This window comes from Callionymus lyra, chromosome 10, assembly GCF_982586985.1.
Source record: "Callionymus lyra chromosome 10, fCalLyr1.hap1.1, whole genome shotgun sequence".
In the NCBI taxonomy this organism is placed as follows: Eukaryota; Metazoa; Chordata; class Actinopteri; order Syngnathiformes; family Callionymidae; genus Callionymus; species Callionymus lyra.
Window position 1 is genome coordinate 18,098,878 of NC_141827.1, and position 22,355 is coordinate 18,121,232.

A 22,355-nucleotide genomic window follows, 5' to 3' on the forward strand; every position below is an offset into this window, starting at 1 on the left:
CTATAAATGAACATAACAGCTAATCGTTATTATTATTTTTTATATAAAATGAATACAATAATAATAAAAACTTCAAAATCAGAATAATACAATGAACGTGATAAATACATAAACTATAATAAACAGTTGTACAAGCTATATAAATAGAGATTATTATTATTATTATTATTATAAGTTAACACAATACACAACTACAAAAAAGGGCAGAGTAAGTCCTAATTAAAAATTATATATTTTTTAACTAAACGGACTGCAGTAGATACATATATACATTAATTGTCATTACATATTTATCTTCTGGAAGGAGTTAAAAATAAACAAGTCAATATTAGCAATACAAAAAAAGTCTATTTTTTGTTTGTAATTCAAATTTATGACTAAACTAGTGTTGTGATGACTTAGATAAATAAAAAAAAAATAAGAGCTCGAGATTTTGTTTTTAAATTTCTCTCCTGGAGCTTTACACGCTGACTTCTCTTACACATGAGTATTACGGCTGTGATAGGCTGACCAAAGAAGTCCCGCCTCTTCCTACATGACTGACCAATAGACGACGTCGATGTTGACGCGCACGTGGCTCTACGTCACTTGCTCTGACGTAGCATCATGGCGGCATCCATGGCTTCACAGGCTGCAGCGAGAGGACTGAGGACTGTCACCTCTAAACACTTATTTGCTGACAAAGTCAAGGTATTTATCATGTTTTTGACATTCGAGCAGATGTTGTTTTATGTCTGTCTTTATGTGACATTTTTTCCTCACTGTTATTCATCTGCTACTGTGCTGTTAGCCGTTAGCTTGTGCTTGTGCACACTTTGACAGCCCAAAGTTAAGCAAAGTTAAAAACAAAACTACAACTTCTTATTTTGCCATAAAAGTAACTTAAACTCAAGATCTTGAAAACGTTTCATTTAAAATGCTTATTAATATTTGCCTTATGTGGGCAGTTAAACCTTGACCGCTGCATCTGACTTTGAAACTAATCCCTGGCAAGTTATAAAAATGATATAAACACTAACATTTACATAAATATATATATTTGATTGTTTTAATTGATTCTGTTTTATCTTGTGTTTCGACCGTCCATTGTATTTGTCCCCCTGTGAACACACATTGACTGTAATATTGTTGTCAACGTGAACGCATCAATCGAGTCAGTGAACGCACCACAGTAACAGATAAGCAGGTTCAAAAGGTTGATGTTCGCCCTTTGTGTCCAAAGTCTTCCAAAGAAACCGATATTTGTTATCTGATTAGTTGATCAGTTACATCTCTTCAGGTGTAGGATATGTGGGGATACAATATTCAAACTATTATAGGTTTTTATAGGAGCTTCTAACAAATATCATATTTATCTCTTTGTTTGAATACATGATTGTTAAATAAGCTATCGATGGGTCTGTGGTGAACACATCTACAACTTGTTTCAACTTCATTCCACTCACTTGTTGCGTAATTACAGTAATGCACAGATTATTAAATATTATCTTAAGTTTTACATGCAATGTGCACTTACCTCTGCCCATATACGGAGAAAGTACTATAGTATTTTCTTAAATCTGGATGTCTGAACTCTAAATTGTTAGAAACAAGACCATGATATTATTTGTATTACAGATTTCCTGACATGATCTGTTGAATAGTGGCAAAAAAAAGATGATGTACTTCTGCAGGTTGTTTTAATTTTCCATTAATAATACTTTTGAATACTTTGAGATAATTATTGTCCGTAGCACAAATTACTGATTACATTTTTATTAATGTTGTGTTTACTGTGTGTTTATAGATGTATTGTCAAACTTGGATGAGATACAGCAATGAACAAATTATCTAAAGTTGGTTAATTTGACTTGTAGTTCTCAATTTTTTATTTGGTTTATTATATTCATTATCGTTTGGCATTTAGCCTCAATTACTGACCCAACCATGCCTGGCATTATCTGTGAACATTTTTAATACTATATCGCCATTGTAAGAAAGAACCGTTTCTATACTAACCTTCCTGGTAAGGTAAAGGTTAAACAAATACATAATCCTCATGTTCAATTTAGAATGACATCCTTTAACAAACTTTTACTATTTGACAAACCATTTGTCATCTGAGTAGCCAAATATTTACTTCTAAAATGAACACGAAACCAAACGAAAAGTTAATGTTATAATTACTGTACTATAGCAGGTTTCTTGTACTATAGCAACAGGTGTTTTTTTCCCTTTCACTTGGGTCGATTGTTTATTTGATTTATTTATTTTATAGTTAGATTTAGGAATGCTGAAAAAACAAGTCTAATGATTAGTAGATCTAATTTTATTGTCTTTTTTAAATCTAACTGTCATGTTATGCTTTCTACCTAGAACTCTAAAAGACTTGATTGGTTAAGCCAGCTGTCAATTAAAACTTCCCACTATGATGTTTTTGATGACCATTGAAGTAGATTTACACGTTTAGATCTTTGCATCAACCAAAATATACGACAGCCCAGACAACAGGTAACCAGTCCAGCACTTATTTAAGAAAGTAGGCAAATCCGGTAAAGTGACATTCTCATCTAATGGTTATGAAATCACTTTTATGTCTCAGTGTGGACCAAGTTTAAGTTAACGCCCACTTTTTGTCTGTAATTGATCCTTGTCTAAATTCAAGTTTGCAGGTTTCTTTCAAACAACCTGCCCATATGTGATTATCAGATGTTGATGCTAAAATAGTGGGAACAACACATTGTGTAAACCTTAAAGTGATAGTTCACCCAAAATACAACCTTTGCTCATTTTCTACACGCCCTCATTTTGACTAAGGGTTGGGATTATTTTCAGAATAATCTGTTCCTTTTTAACTGTAGGCAAAATGCAAGTCATTTTTAAGGTGGTGCTCAGTTGTGTTCGTCTTAATTTACGTACAAAATGATGGACTTAAAGAGATCCAAATACCACTTGTATTGAAGCCTTGACAAGAGAAATTGTTCCCAAATTTTTTTCAAGTCCATATTTTAAGGTTGTTCTTAGTGTTCATTGCTAGGTTAGCTGCTAGGCCAACATCCTACTCAGACAGGAAGTACTCTGGGTAAATATTGCAAGTGTTTCCAATGCAATATGGAGTATTGCAATAGCGTGTGATAATCTGTGTTGACTGATCTTATATTGTTCAAGCAACAATCATTTTGGCTCAATTTGTGTCATTTTAAAACATCGGAATAGTAAATTCAGTTACGGTACCGCATTTAAAATTCATGAAAAGTCAATACAGACTTGTGGATACTCTCTTCTTTTCTTCCCTGAAACTTTAAGGAGGAGTCTTTTTTGTATTCAGGTCCACCCTCGCTAAATCACACCATACTTAGTCTGTCTTGCGCTCACTTGTGCCAGTAGCAGCGAGCCATGATTAGGACTGTAGCCAGTACCAAACCCTGGACGGACGGACATCTGGCCATCTCGGCAGTGGAACGAAAGTAGCTTTGATATTGTGTCATGAGCTGAGAAATTCAATTTGTGACTATTTGTCTACCGCGCCAAGGACGTTTAACTTCACACCCCGACTGCAGGAATGCCCTTTTGGCTAGACAGTGATTGCTTTCTCTTCCATTTTGCTAATTCAATTTCTCAGCATGTCTCGGTACCGTTTCGACTAAATCAAATATTTTAAAATTCTTGTCTGCACGTTGAGATAAAACTCTTTTTTTTTTTTTCCCACACTATCCAAAGCTGCACTGTGGAGTCAACGTTTACTTATTGTTTATTTTTCAATAATGTGTTCCTGCATGATAATGACTGTTTCAAAGCAACAGGTTTTTAAGGAACACATGGAAGAAATGTAGCTCTTTGGGACAGGGTCCTGAATATTTAACTGAAGGGGGTGGAGGGCTCTCCACTCGCAATGACTTCTTTTGCTGGAACTTCAAACGACCAGCAGCTTCCCCCCCATCTGTCTGATCGGGAACACATTTCCATTTCCTGCCCGCTAGGGATGCCGGAGCACCAAGTTGGCAGTAACTTGATTTAAATATGGCTTCACCAAGGTTAATAACCATTTTGGCTGTGGGTGAGGTGCTTAGTCTTTCTCAATAATTGAAATGGGCTGCAGAGTCATTAGGAGACGTTGGCACCGTGTAGAAATGAGAATGAACACATTCACATCAACGTTCTGTCTGCTGTTGTTCAAGTGGAGATGAGGAAGAACAGGGGAGTTCTGTAACTCAGTTTTGGCTAGTGTTATTTTATTGATTTCAGTAGGGATGCATCAATCTGATATTAAGATTGAGTATTGGTCCGATCCAGCCACAAATAAGAATGTCTTAAGATGTTACTTGAAGAAGTCAGTAGATCATCAAACGCAGAGGGAGAGGAAGATCATTCCAAAGCTTAGGAGCAACAGCCTGGAAGGATTTCTCGCCTTTGGTCCTGAAGCGTGTTGAGGAACCAACAGTAGATTCTGATCCATAGACCTAAGAGCCCAAGCTGGGGTGTAAGGCTGGATCAGATCAGTGATGTAAGGAGGAGTCTGACCATGAATAGATCTGAAAGTAAGAAACTGGCAGCCATTGAAGAAGTTTAAGGATCTGAGAAATGTGAGTTCTTCTACTAGATTCTCCCAGCAGAGTTATGTATTAACTGCAGGCGAGTTCAAAAATGTAACCGTAATTTAAAGCTGAGTATTGATGATGATGAAGATTGTCTGATCTGAACATCTTTGGAATTTGTGGCTCACCTGTGCAACACACACATTCTTCATATATTTATAGAACAAAAGTGATATGTTTACAAAAAGTCATCATGTGAATGTGTATTAAAATAAGTGTGATTTTCAGCGAGATCATGTGATCACATGAGGGAAACCGGCTATTGTTGCATCTTCATTTGAAGAACTTCAGTTTGATATAAATGGCTGACGTGAGCGTGATGCTGTTTCACTAAACAAGAACATTTGTGACTCTTTTTGACAAGACTTTGCATCAATTATTTTGTTATATTATAAATTATGCCTATAATTCCATCACATTTTTTGGGGATCTGCTTGAAATGGCTGATTCAAAAACGCCGTAAAAAATGACTATGTATTCATGATAAACGAAGATAATCAGTTTTGTTGAGTAAAAAACCTATTCATAAGTTTATAGATAATTTAATATCTACACTGTAACTGCAAATTAGTATGTGTTAATGTTTGATCAAAGTTGATCGTTAACGTGTATGACTTCCTAACACGACTAGTGAGTGCTGACATGGAACCAAGCAGTTAATATGTTAGTACAACACCTTCAAAACCGTCGGAAGTCCGTACGTTTTCACGCTCTTTCATTCTTCAAACGTATGAATAATGCACTCTTTGTACATGAGGCCCCTTGTCTTTTGCCCAAATGAGATTAGTGGAAATTCCTTATTATGACTTTCCTCTGCTGATTTTTGAACCACCGTCTGAAAAAAGCCATCTTAAGAATGATCCGTATCAGAGCTGAGCCAGCAAGTATTACCTTGGCCTCTTATCTTCCCGTGAACCCCGACGGAGTTTCACACTTGCGCTCATCCTCGTAATGACTATGCTAATTACCTAAACGACGATGTAAACTTGACAGTCAGGTGTTTTCTTTCTCCAGCCTGTTTGCTGCAGATTAGAGCTCTTGCCAGTGATGCAAATCTCCAGATCTAAATCCCAGGCCTTGCTCCGCTGCTCCTGCCTCCGTTTCTGCATTGTTGTTATGCATCCTGCTTTTCAGACGGGTAATCCGCCTCCATCTCATGCCCCCGATGGTCTGTATATGACCTTTGCAGGAGTACAGGTAGTTTCGAAGTACACGCATCATACCGGTGCAACTTTTCTTTGGCCATGATCCAACCTTGTACCAATTTCCAACTTTATTTTGGGATTCATTGTACTTAATTCAGCTGGGTATTGCATTATTGAATTATTGTCTTACAATGGCTTTTTCACCAATGTCGAGTGAAACTGGATCACTAGGTGTTTTTTGTTTTCTAGGGTCGCTTTGGACCCTCTTATCGTTTGACTGAGCTTCAGTCATTAAGAGACAGTACAGACACCATGTCGAGAATACCGCTTATTTTTATGTGATTACCAAAATGTGCGACCGTAGATTAACTGTTAAACGGAGAGTAGAGATGCACAGATCCAATACTGCAATCGAAAATCGGTCTTTATTTAACATCTAAAGACGCATCACGTCAAAGAATATGAGCAGAGCAAAGAAAGACGAAACAGTTCACTTTGTTCTGTAGAGACGAGAGAAACTTTCAGTCAACGTGTGAAAGTCAACAATAACAAACTTTCTTGTTAGTGATAATGTAGACTTCATCATTGGAATCCGTGTCATACAATAAATGGAGAGTTTGTTGAATAAAGGCTGACAGCGCTGAGTTCCGTGTGTGTGATGTCAGAGGATGCTCCGCTAAATTGAAAAACTTAAGGACGATCAACGATGACACACCAGTAAATGTTTGACTAACTTACTTTTAAATCGTAAGTTGTTTATTCTAAGTAAGTACGTACGTTATTATTGGTAGAGCGCCTTTCGCACACCAGGTGGTTTATTATTTAGTTCTGGGATTTTTATGTTCACTAAATTATACTTGCACCTGTAGGGCTGTTTGAATTGCCTTTTAAATTGTCACTCTAGTATTTTGTTTTACCAATTTGTCAACTTGTCTACCTTTTTTTTTTCTTGGGTTATAGGGAAACAATGTTTACAATTCACTTTTTTTTGTCTTTTACTTATTTCTTTTTGTTTTCAAAATGCTGGTAAACATTACAATTCTAATTGTATAGATAACAAAATTGTTATTCTATAGATGGTAATTGTTTGGCTTTTTATTGAAAGCATCAGCAGTCTAATGTCATAATGGGGAAGAAAGTTCATATTTTAACACCGGTATTGGATCGGTAACAGCCGATACTCAAAGTCCAGAGTTTGGTATAGGTACCAGGACCATAAAAGTGGGATCGGTGCATCCCTTGTAACTACCCAAATATACAACCATAGGTTAGAGTGGAAACAAGGGTTAACTGATAAATGGAGAGCTCCGTATTGTGGCTTAAACATCCACCACTACAGCATGATATTCTTTGTGACTTAAGACTTTCTATAAATCTGTTTTGTCTCCAACTATACACTTTAATATTTTGTACACTGGATGTTTCAATCTCATACCAGTGTAATGCTTATATTGGCACATGCACATTCAGAAAAGGACTGCTGTTTTTAGAGCTTATTTAACTTTAATAATTAGAGGTGCACAGGTTGGATGGCTTTCTGAACTTGCTCACTAATGCCTCATGGGCTACATCATGACTTATGATTCAGACTGGCTTGTTATAGTGCAGAAAATTCACATCAACTCTGCTTAACTATTCGCTACTGTGTCTCACCTCTGTGCTTGGTACGCTCTCCCATTATAAACTGCTCTCTTAAGGCATCATTTTTAACATCTACACAGTATTTTTCTTTTGTCACATGGTTGACATTACCATGGAACCCTTTTGTGTAGACTGAGCATCCTTTTGTAAACGTATTGTAAAATAGGGTGTCAATCAGCTTTTTAGTCATTTGTTGTCCCCGACTAGAAAGCTTTCACTTGACAGGATAATGAGCATTCTTACCTCAGCAGACATCACGGGGTATATTATAAGATGAATTAGTCGGCAGCTAAAATAATAGGTGAAAACAACTCATGATTTTGTTAATGTCAAAAGCTGAATTAAGTGGGCTTTAGTAGAGAGCTCCCATTTTGACAGTTGTAGCATGTTCTTTTTTTTGTGCCGTGAGTCTGTAACTTGTTCATACAGCCGAGGTGCTACAATACAAGCAACAGACTTGAACACAATTTGCTTGATTAGATTGTTCTTTGACAATCTGGCATTTCTGTCGGTTTCAAAGCAATTGTTTTTCCATGCCGGTTTGAACTACAAAGAAGATGACATCGATATGAAGTGGAGCTAAACATTGTTTTTGCGATATTATATATATATACTGTATATATATGTATATATAAAAATAAGTGCTTTTCAAATCTGAAAGGGTGCAATTTACCTAAATTAAAATTGATTATTAATTTACCTTTTGGAACCGTCACATGACTTACGAGTGGCAATCTATCTACCGATCTATTCCTTTGTATTACATGAGATGCACTTAAAGATGACAGAGATAGAAACTCTACAAAAATGTGGAAGCCTTGCCTGAGACAGTGTTTCCACTTTTGTGTACTCTGCAATAAGGTTTAGTGATTTATTATTGATGGATTAATATAAATGTTTCCACAACAATTTCTAGTACGGTTTTTTTTTGCATGAGTTTTTAAATTGTTTTCGGTGAATGTTTCCAAGGCTTCAAATTGTATTAATCTATTCTAGTTTACAACTGTACTAAAGTAGTTACTAAGTAAATTGTCTTTTCTTTTTAAATGTTTGCTTAATTGGCCTTCATCTTAACTTATCACAAAGAAATATATTTTATTAAAATATAAATTATGTATTGTATTAGAGAATTTATGAAAACAAGGACATCGGAAAAAAAAATCCCATATTTAATCACAATCTTAATATTAAAAAAAAGAATCTCAATTACATAATTATCCATAATCATTCAGCTATAATTAGGATTTGTTGTTTCTGCTGAGGTCATTGAAAAATCTCCAACGGGCAATTTGTGATGTGTTCTTAAGCAGTAACTTTCTATGCTTGGTAACACTCCTGGCTCTGTTCTAGTAAGGCCTATTTTCAGTCAGACCAACTGACTTAAAGTATCTTCCAGAGCACTTTAAAACTTGGCCTTTTTTCTGAGTCATAGCTTCAAACTTTGTAATTTGACTGACGGATTGACTGCAAGCGTTGACTGATTGCTGTTTATGGGGCTATTCAGAGGTAATAACAGTCTGGTAACCTTCCCCTGTAAATGAAGGCTTAAGTCGCTCATAAATTTCCAAGGAACTCTGAGCTCCTCCGTCAACTTCCAGATATCCTTCTTTTCTTAATAGCGATGAAGACAGCATATTTAAATTGGCCTGAGGATATTAACTCCTTAAGTATGCATTGAGGACAAATGATTAAGTAGTGGCGTGTAGGTCAGAGAAGGACTTTGCAAAAGTGTTTCAGGTTTTTCTTGAGATTCTCTCTCCCGAGTGACGATGCCTCTGCTTTAACCCTAAACATGCCACCTAGCAATATTTTCAAAAGACCTTATGTTGCATGATGCTCTGCTGAGTTGCACATGGAGGAGCCAAAATAAATCTGTAGGGATCAGAGTTGCCAATGCAAAGCTCTCCAATGTCATTCATGGAGGAATACTGCTGGGAAATGTTTGGCAGTCTGATGCAGCTGCTGCCATTGTGTGAAGCCACACTTCGTCTTGGTGATCTGATGCACCGTATGGCCGCTTGCTCCGTTCAGCACATTTCAATGTAACCTTGCTCCCTGTTCACCTTTACAATGACAAAAAGTAACTTTTTTTTAAAGATGTTTTTGCCTCCAGGAATAACTAGAAAACAGACGTATGCGCAGATGTTAGGGTTTTTTCACTTTAGAAATGTGGAAATTCATGTTTTTTTATCTTTGTATTATACTTTCTACGTCTGATAAGTCACTGAACATGAGAAGAAATGATATGCATTAACATTGAAGATGGACGGAATTCCACTTTTTGGTAAGTTGAGTCTTTGAAAAACATGGTGGAAAAAGGTATTTGAAAAAGTGCGGAATTTTCTTTTGATAAAGTTAGATTGTCTCCTGGATCACAACTTAAAGTTACAAATCTTGATTGATTATATCCTGTTGCTCTCTTCCCAAAGGTGGGGACCACAGGTGAGAATAGAAATCCAATTGTTATTGCACCACTTTCTCACTTGGGTGCTGAAAATAATGGCTCCGCTAAAATGAAAACATTGCATGGTCATTACTGGTATTAGTCTCATGTTTCTTTTTAGTCAAGAACCTAAGGTTCTTTAACTCCTTGCAAGTATCTTATATCTAGACTGGAGTTTGTATTCCAATTAATCAGTTTTAATAATTTTCGTATTAAGGTTCATGATTTACTTTACTTTTAAAACATTTAGATAAATGGATAGATGAATAAACTTTATTGATCCCACTGGAGGACTCCTTCAGGAAATTGTTTTTCCAGCATACAGCAACACAGATGATAGATGCATAAAACAAGAATGAAGTGCAATAAAAAGAAAGCGCAAGATGACACAATCTAAATATAAAGATCAAAGATCAAACAAAAATAACAAAGAAAAAGGTCACAAAGATTAACATGGAATAGAATCATCTTTTCACTCCACTCCTGTCCCCCAAACTCAGAATTGAACAGCCTAATAACACGAGGAATGAATGAGTTCTTGAGTCTATTAGTTTTGCATCATGGGAGGAGAATTCATGCACTTCATCTGCTTCTCTGCTCACTGATGACGGTGTTCAGAGGATGACTTTCATCATCCATGATGGACAGTAGTTTGTCCAGTGATATCCTCTCAGCAACTGTCACCAGTGAGTCCAGCTTCATGCCAACCACAGAGCCAACCCTCCTGATCAATCCATCTACTCTGGACTTTCTGAGGAGTGGTCCTGTGTTGCAGGACCAGTCCAGTTTACTGTCCAGCCACACACTGTGGTACTTTTGGTAGTTGTCAACTATCTCCAGCTCATCACCTCTGATGGACGAATAAGCTAGAGCCTCAACTTAATGGTTGCGGTTACTTCGCCCAATCATAATTAAACAGCCAGAACTCATGACCCGAGTATGGCTTGGCTGGAAAACTGCATTTCCAAGATGGCTTTCACCTTGGATTGGATTCATTAACAGAAATATGATGCATGTCTATGGTTCAACCTTGTTCTGATTTTGAACATAGCTTAGTTTAAACTCGCACAATGAGAGACTTTTGAGAAGTTTCAGGGATATTCAAAGTTTATTGAAAATGCACATTGAGAGAAATAGTGGCTCGTAACATTCTCCCAGTTTAATTTATGGACATAATGAATACATTTCCAGTGTTTTCAACTCCGTGTTTGCTTTGTCTTTCACCCATTTTGAGGTTTTTCCACTATGATTATGCTGCTGGAGTACGATAATGGATTGTTTTTATTGACCCAGTTATAAGAGTCTGAAGCTTTTTCGGGGGGTAAAAATGATGGCAACATTAAGTACATGCATATTTTTATGTTGATAATCACAAAGCACTTTTTCACTTTGACCTAGACCCGCTTCTTTGATAGGAGTAAACTCATGAGGCCGAATCTAGTGCTTTTGCTTGTTTAAAACGGTTGTCTTAATATTTTAAAGCATTTTGAGACATGTCAACATCCTGTTTCAGGTGGTCTTTTCGTCTCTGTCTCAAGGTTCAGATGCTCCCTTTGCCCTTATGTAGTCCTCTCTGCCTGCTCTCATGCCTTATATTATCGAACATGACATGTTGCGTAAGGCATGTTTGTTGGAGAAGTATGTTTTATTTAGCGGAATGGAAATTAAGGCAATAAAATCAAAACAAATATTTAACCATCTTTTTTCATCTAATTCTGAAAAGGCTTATACAATAACTTCATCTCACACCAAATGATACATTCTCAGCTTCAGATTTTAAGTTGTATCTTGTATAAACATTTTAACTAAATCCTGACACGTTTCTTCCCGTAACTGGTTCTGTAGATGATTTGACATTGAAAATGAGTTCACGCTGTTACGCCAAAATCAATTTAAAATGAGAACCATAGGCGCACCAATGTTCCTGAAAAGGTCACCAGCCTTGTCGTCTTCACTTGGTTATATCCCCGCATGTCGGCTTTTCATTGTCAAAGTCAAACTTAACATAAACCTCGAAGGCTTTTTGCAAGTAAGGGCTTCATGCCATTATTTCATTGTTACCATATGGCCAAACAAACAAATACTATTTCACCTGAACAACCAACTTTGGTGCAAATTAAACTAAATTCCAACAAAAACATTTGTTCACCCCAAGCTGAGTTATGAGTAGGTCTGCAAGTACTGACTGTTTTAATAGACTACTAGTTACCGAAACGATCGAGTCGAATAATCAGATCATTATGAAATATTGCTTTAATTATGTGGCAAATGACAAAAGATGGATGGATAGATATAACTTTATTGATCTAAAGATGCGTAAAGATGGGTCAATAAAAAATGCACCTAATTCAACTTAGGGCTGCACGATATTGGAAATTAGTGCGATATTCATTTTTGGGTCTCTAGAATATTAATGTGATATTTTCTTCCTTTTACCTAAAAATGTAAATCTACACACAAACAACAAATTCATGTGAATGCTTTAAAACGTAGAAAGTCCAAATATTTACACGGCTTGTCTAAAAGTTGCCTTTTCCATTGTTATGCAAAGGAAATTACTCAAGAATTCCAAATATTGTATAAATTAACATGTTGAACATTGAGGTTATGTACCTTTCGCAATTCTGCCTTTTTAGTCTTCACACAATTTTCATAATTCTCTGGAATTGCAATTTGGGTGAAATATTTGCAAGAAGGCAGTTGATATTTTCGGTCAAACTCCTTTAAAAGATCACAAAAGTTTTTAAAAGATCCTAAAAGTTTTTGATTAAATACCTAATGACTGAAAGAGTGCATTTTGTGATATATCGCGTAACAGCGGCTAGTGCTTTCAACTTTTTTTTATAGTGAGCTACAGGAGCAACCGAATAATTTATAGTGAGGTTGCCTTTTGCTTTCCCATCTTTACCAGAGTCTCATGTGCAGTTGAAAACTTAATTCATTGATCATGACCAGGATTGTTCATAAACAGAGGTTGATTTATTAGGCATTTTATATTGGTATTGTTATTTTAGAAATGTCTTTAAACACTTTCAAAGTTCAAAGAAAGGTTTCTTAAAAGTCATCAGGTAAAAAAACATGAGGAAAGGCAGTTCATCTCTGTCAGTTTCTTTTCTGAAACGCAGCCTCTGTGATTTATTAAAGAAAAAAAAAGGGTTGTTGTAATTGAGGGGAAAAAAAAGTTTAGCCATAATTGTGTATCATACATCAGTTGGGTGTAAACTGGCTAAAGAATATCACTTTTCCAATGCTCTAACAATCTTAAAACCTACATGCTCTGTGTGTGTTTAATTTGTTAGGATAACTAACCCCACATTTGTCCTCCCCATCACATTAAAAAGACAATTTCTTTTTAATAGCAATAACAGCTGGGGCTGACAAGCCCCGTGTCTACTGATGGAGTAAACTGCACGAGATTTTCCGCTCGGCTCAGCCATCCATGTTTGCCTCATCAAGAAACCCGATGGAGGTGTTATACAGGCCAACTTAACACTTGGAATCCTATCTAATTGCATAAGCTCTAATTGAATTATAGCTGTTGTAGCCGTCTTAAGTGATGCATGTAGCAATGATTCAGAACTTGAATGCAAAGCAATGTGAATAACAAAAGAACAACAAAAAAGAATTATAAAAGCATCATGAGTTATTTTGGCCAATCCTACTAAGTGACAGCTGGTAGCTTAATGTGATTAACCTGTATTTTGACTGCTGATTGTTTTTGACCTTTCAATCTCAGTGCTACTGACCTTTTTGGGGGGAATGTCTCATGTCACCTGTTCGGTCTAGTGCCTTACGGTGCTTGTGACAATATGGTAGCAAAAACATTGAGGCCACAAACAAAAACGTTGAGGAAAAACTCTTGTTTTTAAGCTTAAGCTTTTGGATTGTGTTCACAGGAAGGTCCGCATTTTCTGTCTGATCTTTCTGCCTAGTATTTATAAAAGTAATTTCAGGACAAAACCACCAACAAGAATTAAGTACACATGCCTGTATGTCGAAATGTGTAGCTCTCACATAAAAATGCGTATAGCATGCATAGAATTGTCAATAGTGACTGGATCTCTGAAAAATCTTCTTTTACAGTGTAAGATTTTGTGCAAACCACACTTCCATGTAGCCGTTTTTAATTTAAATTCAAAATGGTATTAACAATATCTCTGTATATATATGTATGTAATTCAGTCGTATGTTCTGTATGTATAATTTTCGTTTTCCATTATGTGCTGGCATGCATGAGTCACCATGGAGATATCTTGACAAACACAAAACGTGTTCACAAAATGACTCTATCGACAAAGTCTTTATTGAATACAGTATGACACTTTTGTTTAAAAAGTATGTAAGTTAATGAGTTGGAAGCTTTGTCTTAATTTAGGGTTGTCCAAAACTTCTGTAGTCAATACCGATACCAGTATTATTTTTCGATACCATGGTTAAAAAAGGGAGCTTTTACTTATAAGTACACAAATTTATTATATAATAAAGAAAAACAATAATCAATCATGTCACATTCAAAGAGGTGGTAACATTTTTATCAATATCGATGCAAAATTAACAAAACCAACAACGATTATGTATTTAAACAGTGTTGAACAGCCTTCAAGTTAATAACAAACCTTCAAACATCCGTCTTATAAATGTACAAATAAATAAGAAACTCAACAAATATTACAAATTCAAACAGTAATGAGCAGAGATAAAAAAAGAGAACATTTTTGTCTTAAAAGAACTTGTTTTCACATTTTCTTTGCCATTCAAAGCTTCTGTGACTCTTGGCTGATGTCTGCGTCTCTCTTGCTTCTGGTCAGTGTCATCTGACGTTTGCTGTAAAGGGAATGAAGAATAATAAAGTTTTTCAAACGACATGAGTTCAGCAAAACTCGGATCTGCAGCCATCTTTTAATGTAACTGCACATTGTCCTTTTAAAAAACTGAAACTGAAAGCAGTTCACGTGACATAAGTTAAAACAAAATTAAATCCAATCACCTTGAACTCTTCAAACAAGGCACAATGTCTTTTATAAGATTGGAAAAGTTCAAAGTGTTTCCTTCTTTATTTAACAAACTTTAGACACACATTTAGAAGTTTTAAGGTTTAATATTTACTCCACATTCATCCTCAATTCTAAAATATTCCCAAATATAACTTGACTAACAGGTTTCAGGGTCCAGACTTTTTTCTTTTACTTGAAATATCAGAAGTCATTGTTTTGAAGATGGTGGAGTTTCTTCGGCGCTCACACACACTTGTATGATGCTGGGAAGTAAGTAAGTAAGTAGTAAGTAATATTTATTTATATAGCGCTTTTCGAGACCAAGGTCACAAAGCGCTTAGACAATCAAAACAATACTCATAAAAGTACATACTTTAAAGATCAAGATAATACTGAGAACAACACAGGAGTTCGAGAAATTCAAGGAAAAGCCTGAACAAATAGAAACGTCTTAAGGTGTTTCTTAAAGGAGTCAGTAGACTCCATCAAGCGCAAAGAGAGAGGAAGATCGTTCCAAAGCTTAGGAGCAACAGCCTGAAAAGATTTCTCTCCTCTGGTCCTGAGCCGTGTTCAGGAACCATAAGTAGATTCTGATCCACAGACCTCAGAGCCCGAGCTGGGGTATAAGGCTGGATCAGATCAGTGATGTAAGGAGGAGCCTGACCATGAATAGCTCTGAAAGTAAGAACCAGAATTTTAAAGTTGATCCTGAAAGAAACTGGAAGCCAGTGAAGAGTTTTAAGGATTGGAGAAATGTGAGTTCTCCTACTAGAGCGGGTCAGAATTCTCGCTACAGAGTTCTGAATCAACTGCAGGTGAGACAGATCCTTCTTGTTAAGACATGAAAACAAACTGTTACAATAGTCCAGACGAGAAGAAACAAACGCATGGATTACAAGCTCCAGATCATGTTCCGCAGCATTTTCCTAAGTTTAGAGATTTTTCTCAGTTGAAGGAAACGGTTTCTGGTCAGTTTTCTGCAGTGTCGAGCAAGAGACATGTCTTTATCAAATACAACACCCAGGTTTCTCAGGCTCAGTTTGACAGACTGACCTAAGTCACCCAAGTACTGACTCAACCCTGGAATCTTATCATCAGGAGCAATCACCAGAGTTTCAGTTTTGTCCACATTTAGCTGTAAAGTGTTTTCACTCAGCCATTGTTTGATTTCTAGCAAACAATTGACTAAGCTGTTCAGCCTTTGGGGCTCAGTTGGGTCAAAAGAGCAGTAGAGCTGGATGTCATCAGCAAAAATGTGATAAGAAACATCTGGAAATCTCTGAATGATTTTACCGAGGGGAATCAAGTACAGCAAATACAATAAAGGACCCAGAACAGAACCTTGAGGGACTCCACACAACAGATCTGCAGATTTAGACCTCATTTGATTGGCAGATACACTAAAACTGCGCCCAGAAAGGTAAGATGGGAACCATTCTAACACGGACCCAGACAGTCCCACTTCATCCCTTAGTCTTCTCAGCAGGATCTGGTGATCAACTGTGTCAAAGGCTGAGGACAGATCCAAGAGCACCAGAACAGTGAATTTACCCGAGTCAGCCGACATCATGATGTCACTGGACACTTTCAATAAAGCTGTCTCCGTAGAGTGATGTTTACGGAAGCCAGACTGAAACTTCTCATGAATGGCGGGAGAACCTTGATGTGGCCAGACAAGTCTATGCATGTGGGTTTCTCACGGCGGAGAGTGTGTGTCTGTGTGCGAGTGTGCAAAGTTCCATTGGTCTAGATCTCAGTTTGTGGTTATTTAAAATTAAGACTTGCAGTACCAGAAAAATCGAATTGATACCAAAAGTGTCAGTTCTAAATTCTTGAAAACTGTTCTTGACCATAAGGTGGCCTAATCTCACTCTGTCTCTCTATTTTTCTGTCCCTTTTTCTAGTGCACCTGGTTGAGTCCCAGAAGATGGCTGAACCTACAAGAATATCAGAGCAAGAAGCTGATGCAGGAGAGCGGAGTCGCTGTCCAACGCTTCTACGTGGCTGACACCGCTTCTGAGGCCCTGGAGGTGGCAAAGAGACTCAGTGAGTGGTTTCCAGTGAGCAGGCGCTGAAACATGCTGTTTACTCTCGTCTAGTCTCTGGAGAGGCCGACGAGTCTAGACGTCTTCACTTGTTCAAGTGTCCTTGTGGGAATGTTCAATAGTTGTGGACTAATCCATATTCCCTTTGGGGGTTTGCTATAGACAACAAATGCAACATAATTCAATTGTGTCATAAACAAATCAGAGGCATGTGGACAAAACTTGATCTTGAATTATAAATGATATTATTATTATAATTGAATTTATTCATGCTAATGGTATTAATCACAATATACACTTAACTGTAAAAGTTATAATGCAAAGGTTTTTTAACGGGTTGTACAGTCCCTTGACAATTTAATTATACAACTGACACAAAAACACATTTAGAATAAATGAATCACAGTGAGAAACTCCATAGCGTGATGTCATATGAAGCACAGGCCCATTCTTTATTTACCAGAATCTGTCTGCTGTATCAAGAATGTTTTTTTGTTGTTTATTTTAACTGCTCAGCTCTTCCTGTGACGCCCCTTGCAGAGTGCTGCACAGTTATAATTACTCACCATACAATTAGAGTTCGTACTTATTTATACGTCAGGGACTCGGCTGACTAAAGGATACATTCACTCTGAATATTGTGTTCATCACTGGATCTAATCCAAGTTTGACTATATATTTGAAAACACATTTGGACAGTTGCACAGCACACTCTACTACAACTGACTCTAAATTTGAAGGCACAGTGACTAATCACATAATTAGTATTTAATACCTTTAAAACTATGAGAATGAAGCAAAGTGCTACAGAGTCCTTCATCATTGTTTTGTTTTGCCTTTTCGAACGTTATCTTTGCATTTTCGATCCAAAATCTCATTTGTCAACTTGTGACTCGGGCAGTGCTTTGCGTTTGGGAAGCATCGCCGAGAAGATTTTGTGACATGATGATTCAAGCCGTCAAATCCAATATGAATCAATCAATCTTTTTCTGTCGATGGTGCAGCAGCAGCCTGGACCTCCACGCTCTAAATAAATTCTTCTCCAGGTCATGGGGGTTAACGCGGGACATATGTGAAATGCCCTCCAAAGTCTGTGTCCTTATTCTACCCCAGAGTCTCATCGCCTAGAAAATAACATCCCTAAAAATATGCTCAACGGCTGCTGTCATTGTCTAAATGCTTAATTTTTGGCCCCAATTTTCTTTCTTGTACTTTATCCCAAAGTATATGTTTATGTGTTGTAGCTCTTCCTAACTGCAGCACAGCATGGAAATCCTTGTTAATCATGGTTGACATACTATCAAATTTAATTGCATCTTTATCTTGCATGTTTACGCTGCAGAGTCTGTGCTTCTTGACCTTAATGGTTGTGACTGCTTGGTTTTTCATCACGGCACTCGACCGTAATAATTTGTTCCACAGCTTCATGTTTAGTTTGTTAACTTTCACATTTTTTCACTCTTTTGTTTGTGTTTCTGTGAATTATCTTGACTCTCCATGGATTTCTCACTCTTTTTAGTATTTTGGTCTGCTGCTTCAACACGTTCACAGAAGAACCATCCAAGGAAGTGACTGAAACTTTAATGTTGATCTTGTACCAAAGAAATCCTCACAAAAACATTTCACTTGCATGAACAAAGATGGTTTAGAATAAATTTGTATTCAGCCACACATAACTTTCCTCTCCATTTCCTTCCTTCCCTGTTCCACTTTCCTCTTCCACACCAAACATGCAGTACTTTATAATTAATTCAGTGCATTCTCCAACTTAGACGTCACCTTCGTATTCCAGATCCTCGCTGGCTGTCTACCCCTCTCACCAGTGCCTCTGGGCTTTGTCGCCCTGGGGATTTGCTTCCAGACCCTCGGCTGAATTTCTCTCAAAGAGAGAGTGTGAAAGAAATAATTTAAACGGTGTTATTGTCAGGTTTGCAAAAATGGATAATTGTAGACTGCTTAAGTTGTATAGATCTGCTTTTTGTGTGTTTGAAACTATTTTTGGATCTAACCTAGACGTTCCAATTGACACTACAGTAATCGAAAATAATAAATTGAAATTTACACAAGTACTAAAGTCACTTTACAAGTGATTTGGTTAAAAAACCAAGGGGCGTCATAGCTCAGATGGTAGAGTGGTTGACTCGTGGTCTGAGAAGTTGCGGGTTCAATCCCAGTTCAGGACAAGATTTTGGCGCTGTGTCCCTGCGTCGCAGCCTACTCCCATCAGTCTGTGATTTTGTGTGTGAATGGGTGAATTTGTAACTTGGTGTAAAGCGCTTTGAGTGCTGAATAAGCATAGAAAGCGCTATATAAGTTAAAGCCATTTACCAAAAACATTATTTTGCATTAACCTACATATTGTTGAAGATCTTTTTTTGTTTCACATTGGGGATTTCAACAACAAGGTGCAATACTTGACTGAAGTTGCAGTGGAGCATCTACCTTAGCAGTGGGATCCTTGATTCCTATGTGGAATTTTCTCACTAGCTGTTGTTGTGCGAGGCAGAGAATTGGTAACTAGACATCGCTGGAGCATCCAAACACACATGACTACATTTATTTAACACATCTTCAGGCATCTAGTGGGCTGCAACTCTTGTCGAGAGTTGAAGTTGCTGAGAAAGTTACAAGGCTTCTCAGTGAAGAAAAACATGTTTTTAATAAAGGGTTTTCTTTGCACTCTGACGTAATTTATCGGGCGATATATTTTTCTTTATATAATGACTTTGCTGTTCAAGCTTCCGAATGCAAAAACTAATTTTGCATCTTTGGATTTCTTAAGTCTTTTTCTCACAGCTGTGGTTATTTTTTTTGTACAGCAGGGACTCCTTCCTATTCAAATCCATTTCTGTCAAAAAAAAAGATTCAATTTCAAAACAGAAATAACCATTTTTTTCCAAGGCCAACTGTACAGTATCTTAGACACATCTGTATATACAGTATCTATCTTTGGGTCTGAGCAAGTAGTATTTAATATGCCACAATATTATAGTCGCAATCTTTCTGATCTTATTGTGACTATACTATATAATCTGTGATTGTGACTATACTTTATACTGGGAACAGATGGATTGAATTGTGATTGACATCATCTGAAACAAGGAAACCATAAATTATCTGCTGCTCAGTGATACCACACTCACTAGCACGCCACCATAAATTGGTTAAGTCCCATGGGTTGGATTGAACAATAAAAAAAGTATGTCTTTAGCCCATAGACGGTACTTTTCCCAAATCTGAGCTCGAATGACCTGCGAGATATTGTGGTATGTATAAAATTAACATTTTAAAAATGAATAAGGATCAAACGCAAGTTCAAAGATTAGTTTCCCCAATTCTGTCATATACACCAGAAGCTCTGGGACTGCTCACAGCCATGGTGCTAATTTCATCACCATTTCGCCAAAGATTACGCTATAATTTCACCGTTGGCTTCATCTTCATTACGACAAAGGCTAATGATGCTGAAATAAACGGTTCATATTGTTATGGGACACGAAATGAATTAAACAAGGACCCCGTTTCACCTCTGATGCAAGAGGAGGCATGTTAATAGTTCTGCGTAAAAGCTTAATTAGACATAATTATCTGTCTTTTGACAACTAAATTTTCTGTGACATTTGACACATGGAATATAAAGAGCCAGCCCTTGGAGATGTTATGTTTATACGTAGTGTTTTTTCTTAGGGCTGATTTTCTTAAGGTAGTAAGCTCTGTTCTTTCTTTCTGTCTCTGGGTCACAAATTTGGCAAACCTGAGTTTATTCAAAAACACATTTGCGCTGTGTCTCATGGGTTTGTTCGACTCACTCTTTGGCCTATATTTGATTTTAAAATCAAAGTTATTGTTCAAACTTTTACATCTTCATCTCCTTTTCACCTTTGAATTCAAAGTCACTGGTATAGTTTTACTAAAGTTATGCCTTATCGTAACTACATATTGAATCTCTCAATGAATCTCATTTGAGAATGAGATCTATAACTATACAAGACTAGATGTTACTCGACTGCATTGGTCTATCAAATGCTTTTCTATATTTTAAAAAAGGAAACCATACCTTCCCTTGCACAAAAAAAGAAAAAAGAAATCTTGTGTTGGCTACACATCAAAAACTAAATTTGACTTGTACTTAAAAAGTATAAAACTAGGTTTTGTGTAATTGTTTAGATTAAAATAATTTTCCTTAATCACCACTTACTTGATAAATATTGGCTTCAGAATGTTTTTTAGCTGATGACTCAGTTGGCAACACATTTGTTTTGAATTAACATTGGAATGGATATGGAAATGCTCTGGGTTTTGAGTGAGTGTGGGTGTGTGTTGGTGTGTGTGTGAATGGTTTTATGTCTCTATGTCCCATGCGACAGACTGGTGACCTGGTTAGGGTGTCTCTTGCCTCTAGCCTAAAGAAACTGGGACCTCTATCAGGGGATAAGCAGCAGAAAATTAGTTTCCCATTTTATGTATAAGGATTTTAATAAAATGTTTGTAAATTTTAATGGATCCGTAATAAATCTTGAATTCAATCGGTGGAACCATACGCTCAGCTGTTAGGATGATTATTTGCAGATTGTCACCTGATATATTAAATGAAACTCAGTAGCAGACTCTAGTCCAATATCAAAAATCTAATCAAAAGCCACTAAGACCACGTTAAAGATGTTTTAATCCTGCAAATAATGCTCTTATGTGACAATACAATATATAGCTCCTGTTGTGATGTTTCTTATTCTTTGTCCTTTTATTCGTCTGGTTGCTATATTTTGTCTTTTCCTGTTGTTTTCATACCCACACAGTTTTCTTTTTAGCATGGCTTCTTTGCCAGAATAGTAATTAGCAGCGGAGGGAGGCATTTTAATTTATTGGGAGGATATAAATATTCAGTGGGGATGGTTTCCTGCACACCGGCTAAACTTCATGTGTACCTATTAATGAGCACACCAGTCTGATACTTTGGTTCGCTGAATAATATGAAGCTACCTTGACATGAAAAGGTCTTTGATGATGATGTTGTGTTTGTGAATCCATATTTGGTCTGTGCTTCTCATGTTTTGTGAGAGGAATGTGAACTAGTTCTAGGTATAATTATGTTGAGCACTGAACTAAGCGATTGGAACTGATCGACTCGCCCACACCGGTCAAACAATGTTGTCCTTTTTTTGTACCTCCCAAAAATGGTATTACACGGTAACATTTTCTGTACAAACGGTTCTAGGCGTTTGATTGGAAAATGGTAGGAAACACTAGGTCTGCTTGGGTATTTTCCACTCTTAGAAGACCATAATAACATCTAGGTTCACTGTGCTCGGAGAGATTGGCCTCTGTATAGGGTACCAAGGGTAGCTGGTTGTGGGGGCACCTTGAAAGAATGCAGTTGGGATTCCTTTATGAGATAAAGGAATTTGCCAGTCTGGGGAAAGTTATGTACACCAGCTATTGAATTGCTGTCTGTCATGCTGACAATGGCAGATGTTACTCTCAGTCTAGCTTCTACCTGATAATACTAACTTCAT

At 36.9% G+C, this 22,355-nt stretch overlaps 1 protein-coding gene across 1 annotated transcript in view; it reads left to right on the top strand.

Moving 5' to 3' along the window:
- The first annotated feature begins 588 nt into the window (after window positions 1–588).
- The window catches only part of suclg2 (succinate-CoA ligase GDP-forming subunit beta), a 76,765-nt gene continuing 54,998 nt past the window's right edge, over window positions 589–22,355 (top strand). The window contains exons 1-2 of the mRNA XM_087800523.1: window positions 589–690; window positions 16,702–16,843. Coding sequence (XP_087656649.1) covers window positions 607–690; window positions 16,702–16,843 — 226 coding nt within the window. The 5' untranslated portion in view covers window positions 589–606. The remainder of the gene's footprint in view (window positions 691–16,701; window positions 16,844–22,355) is intronic.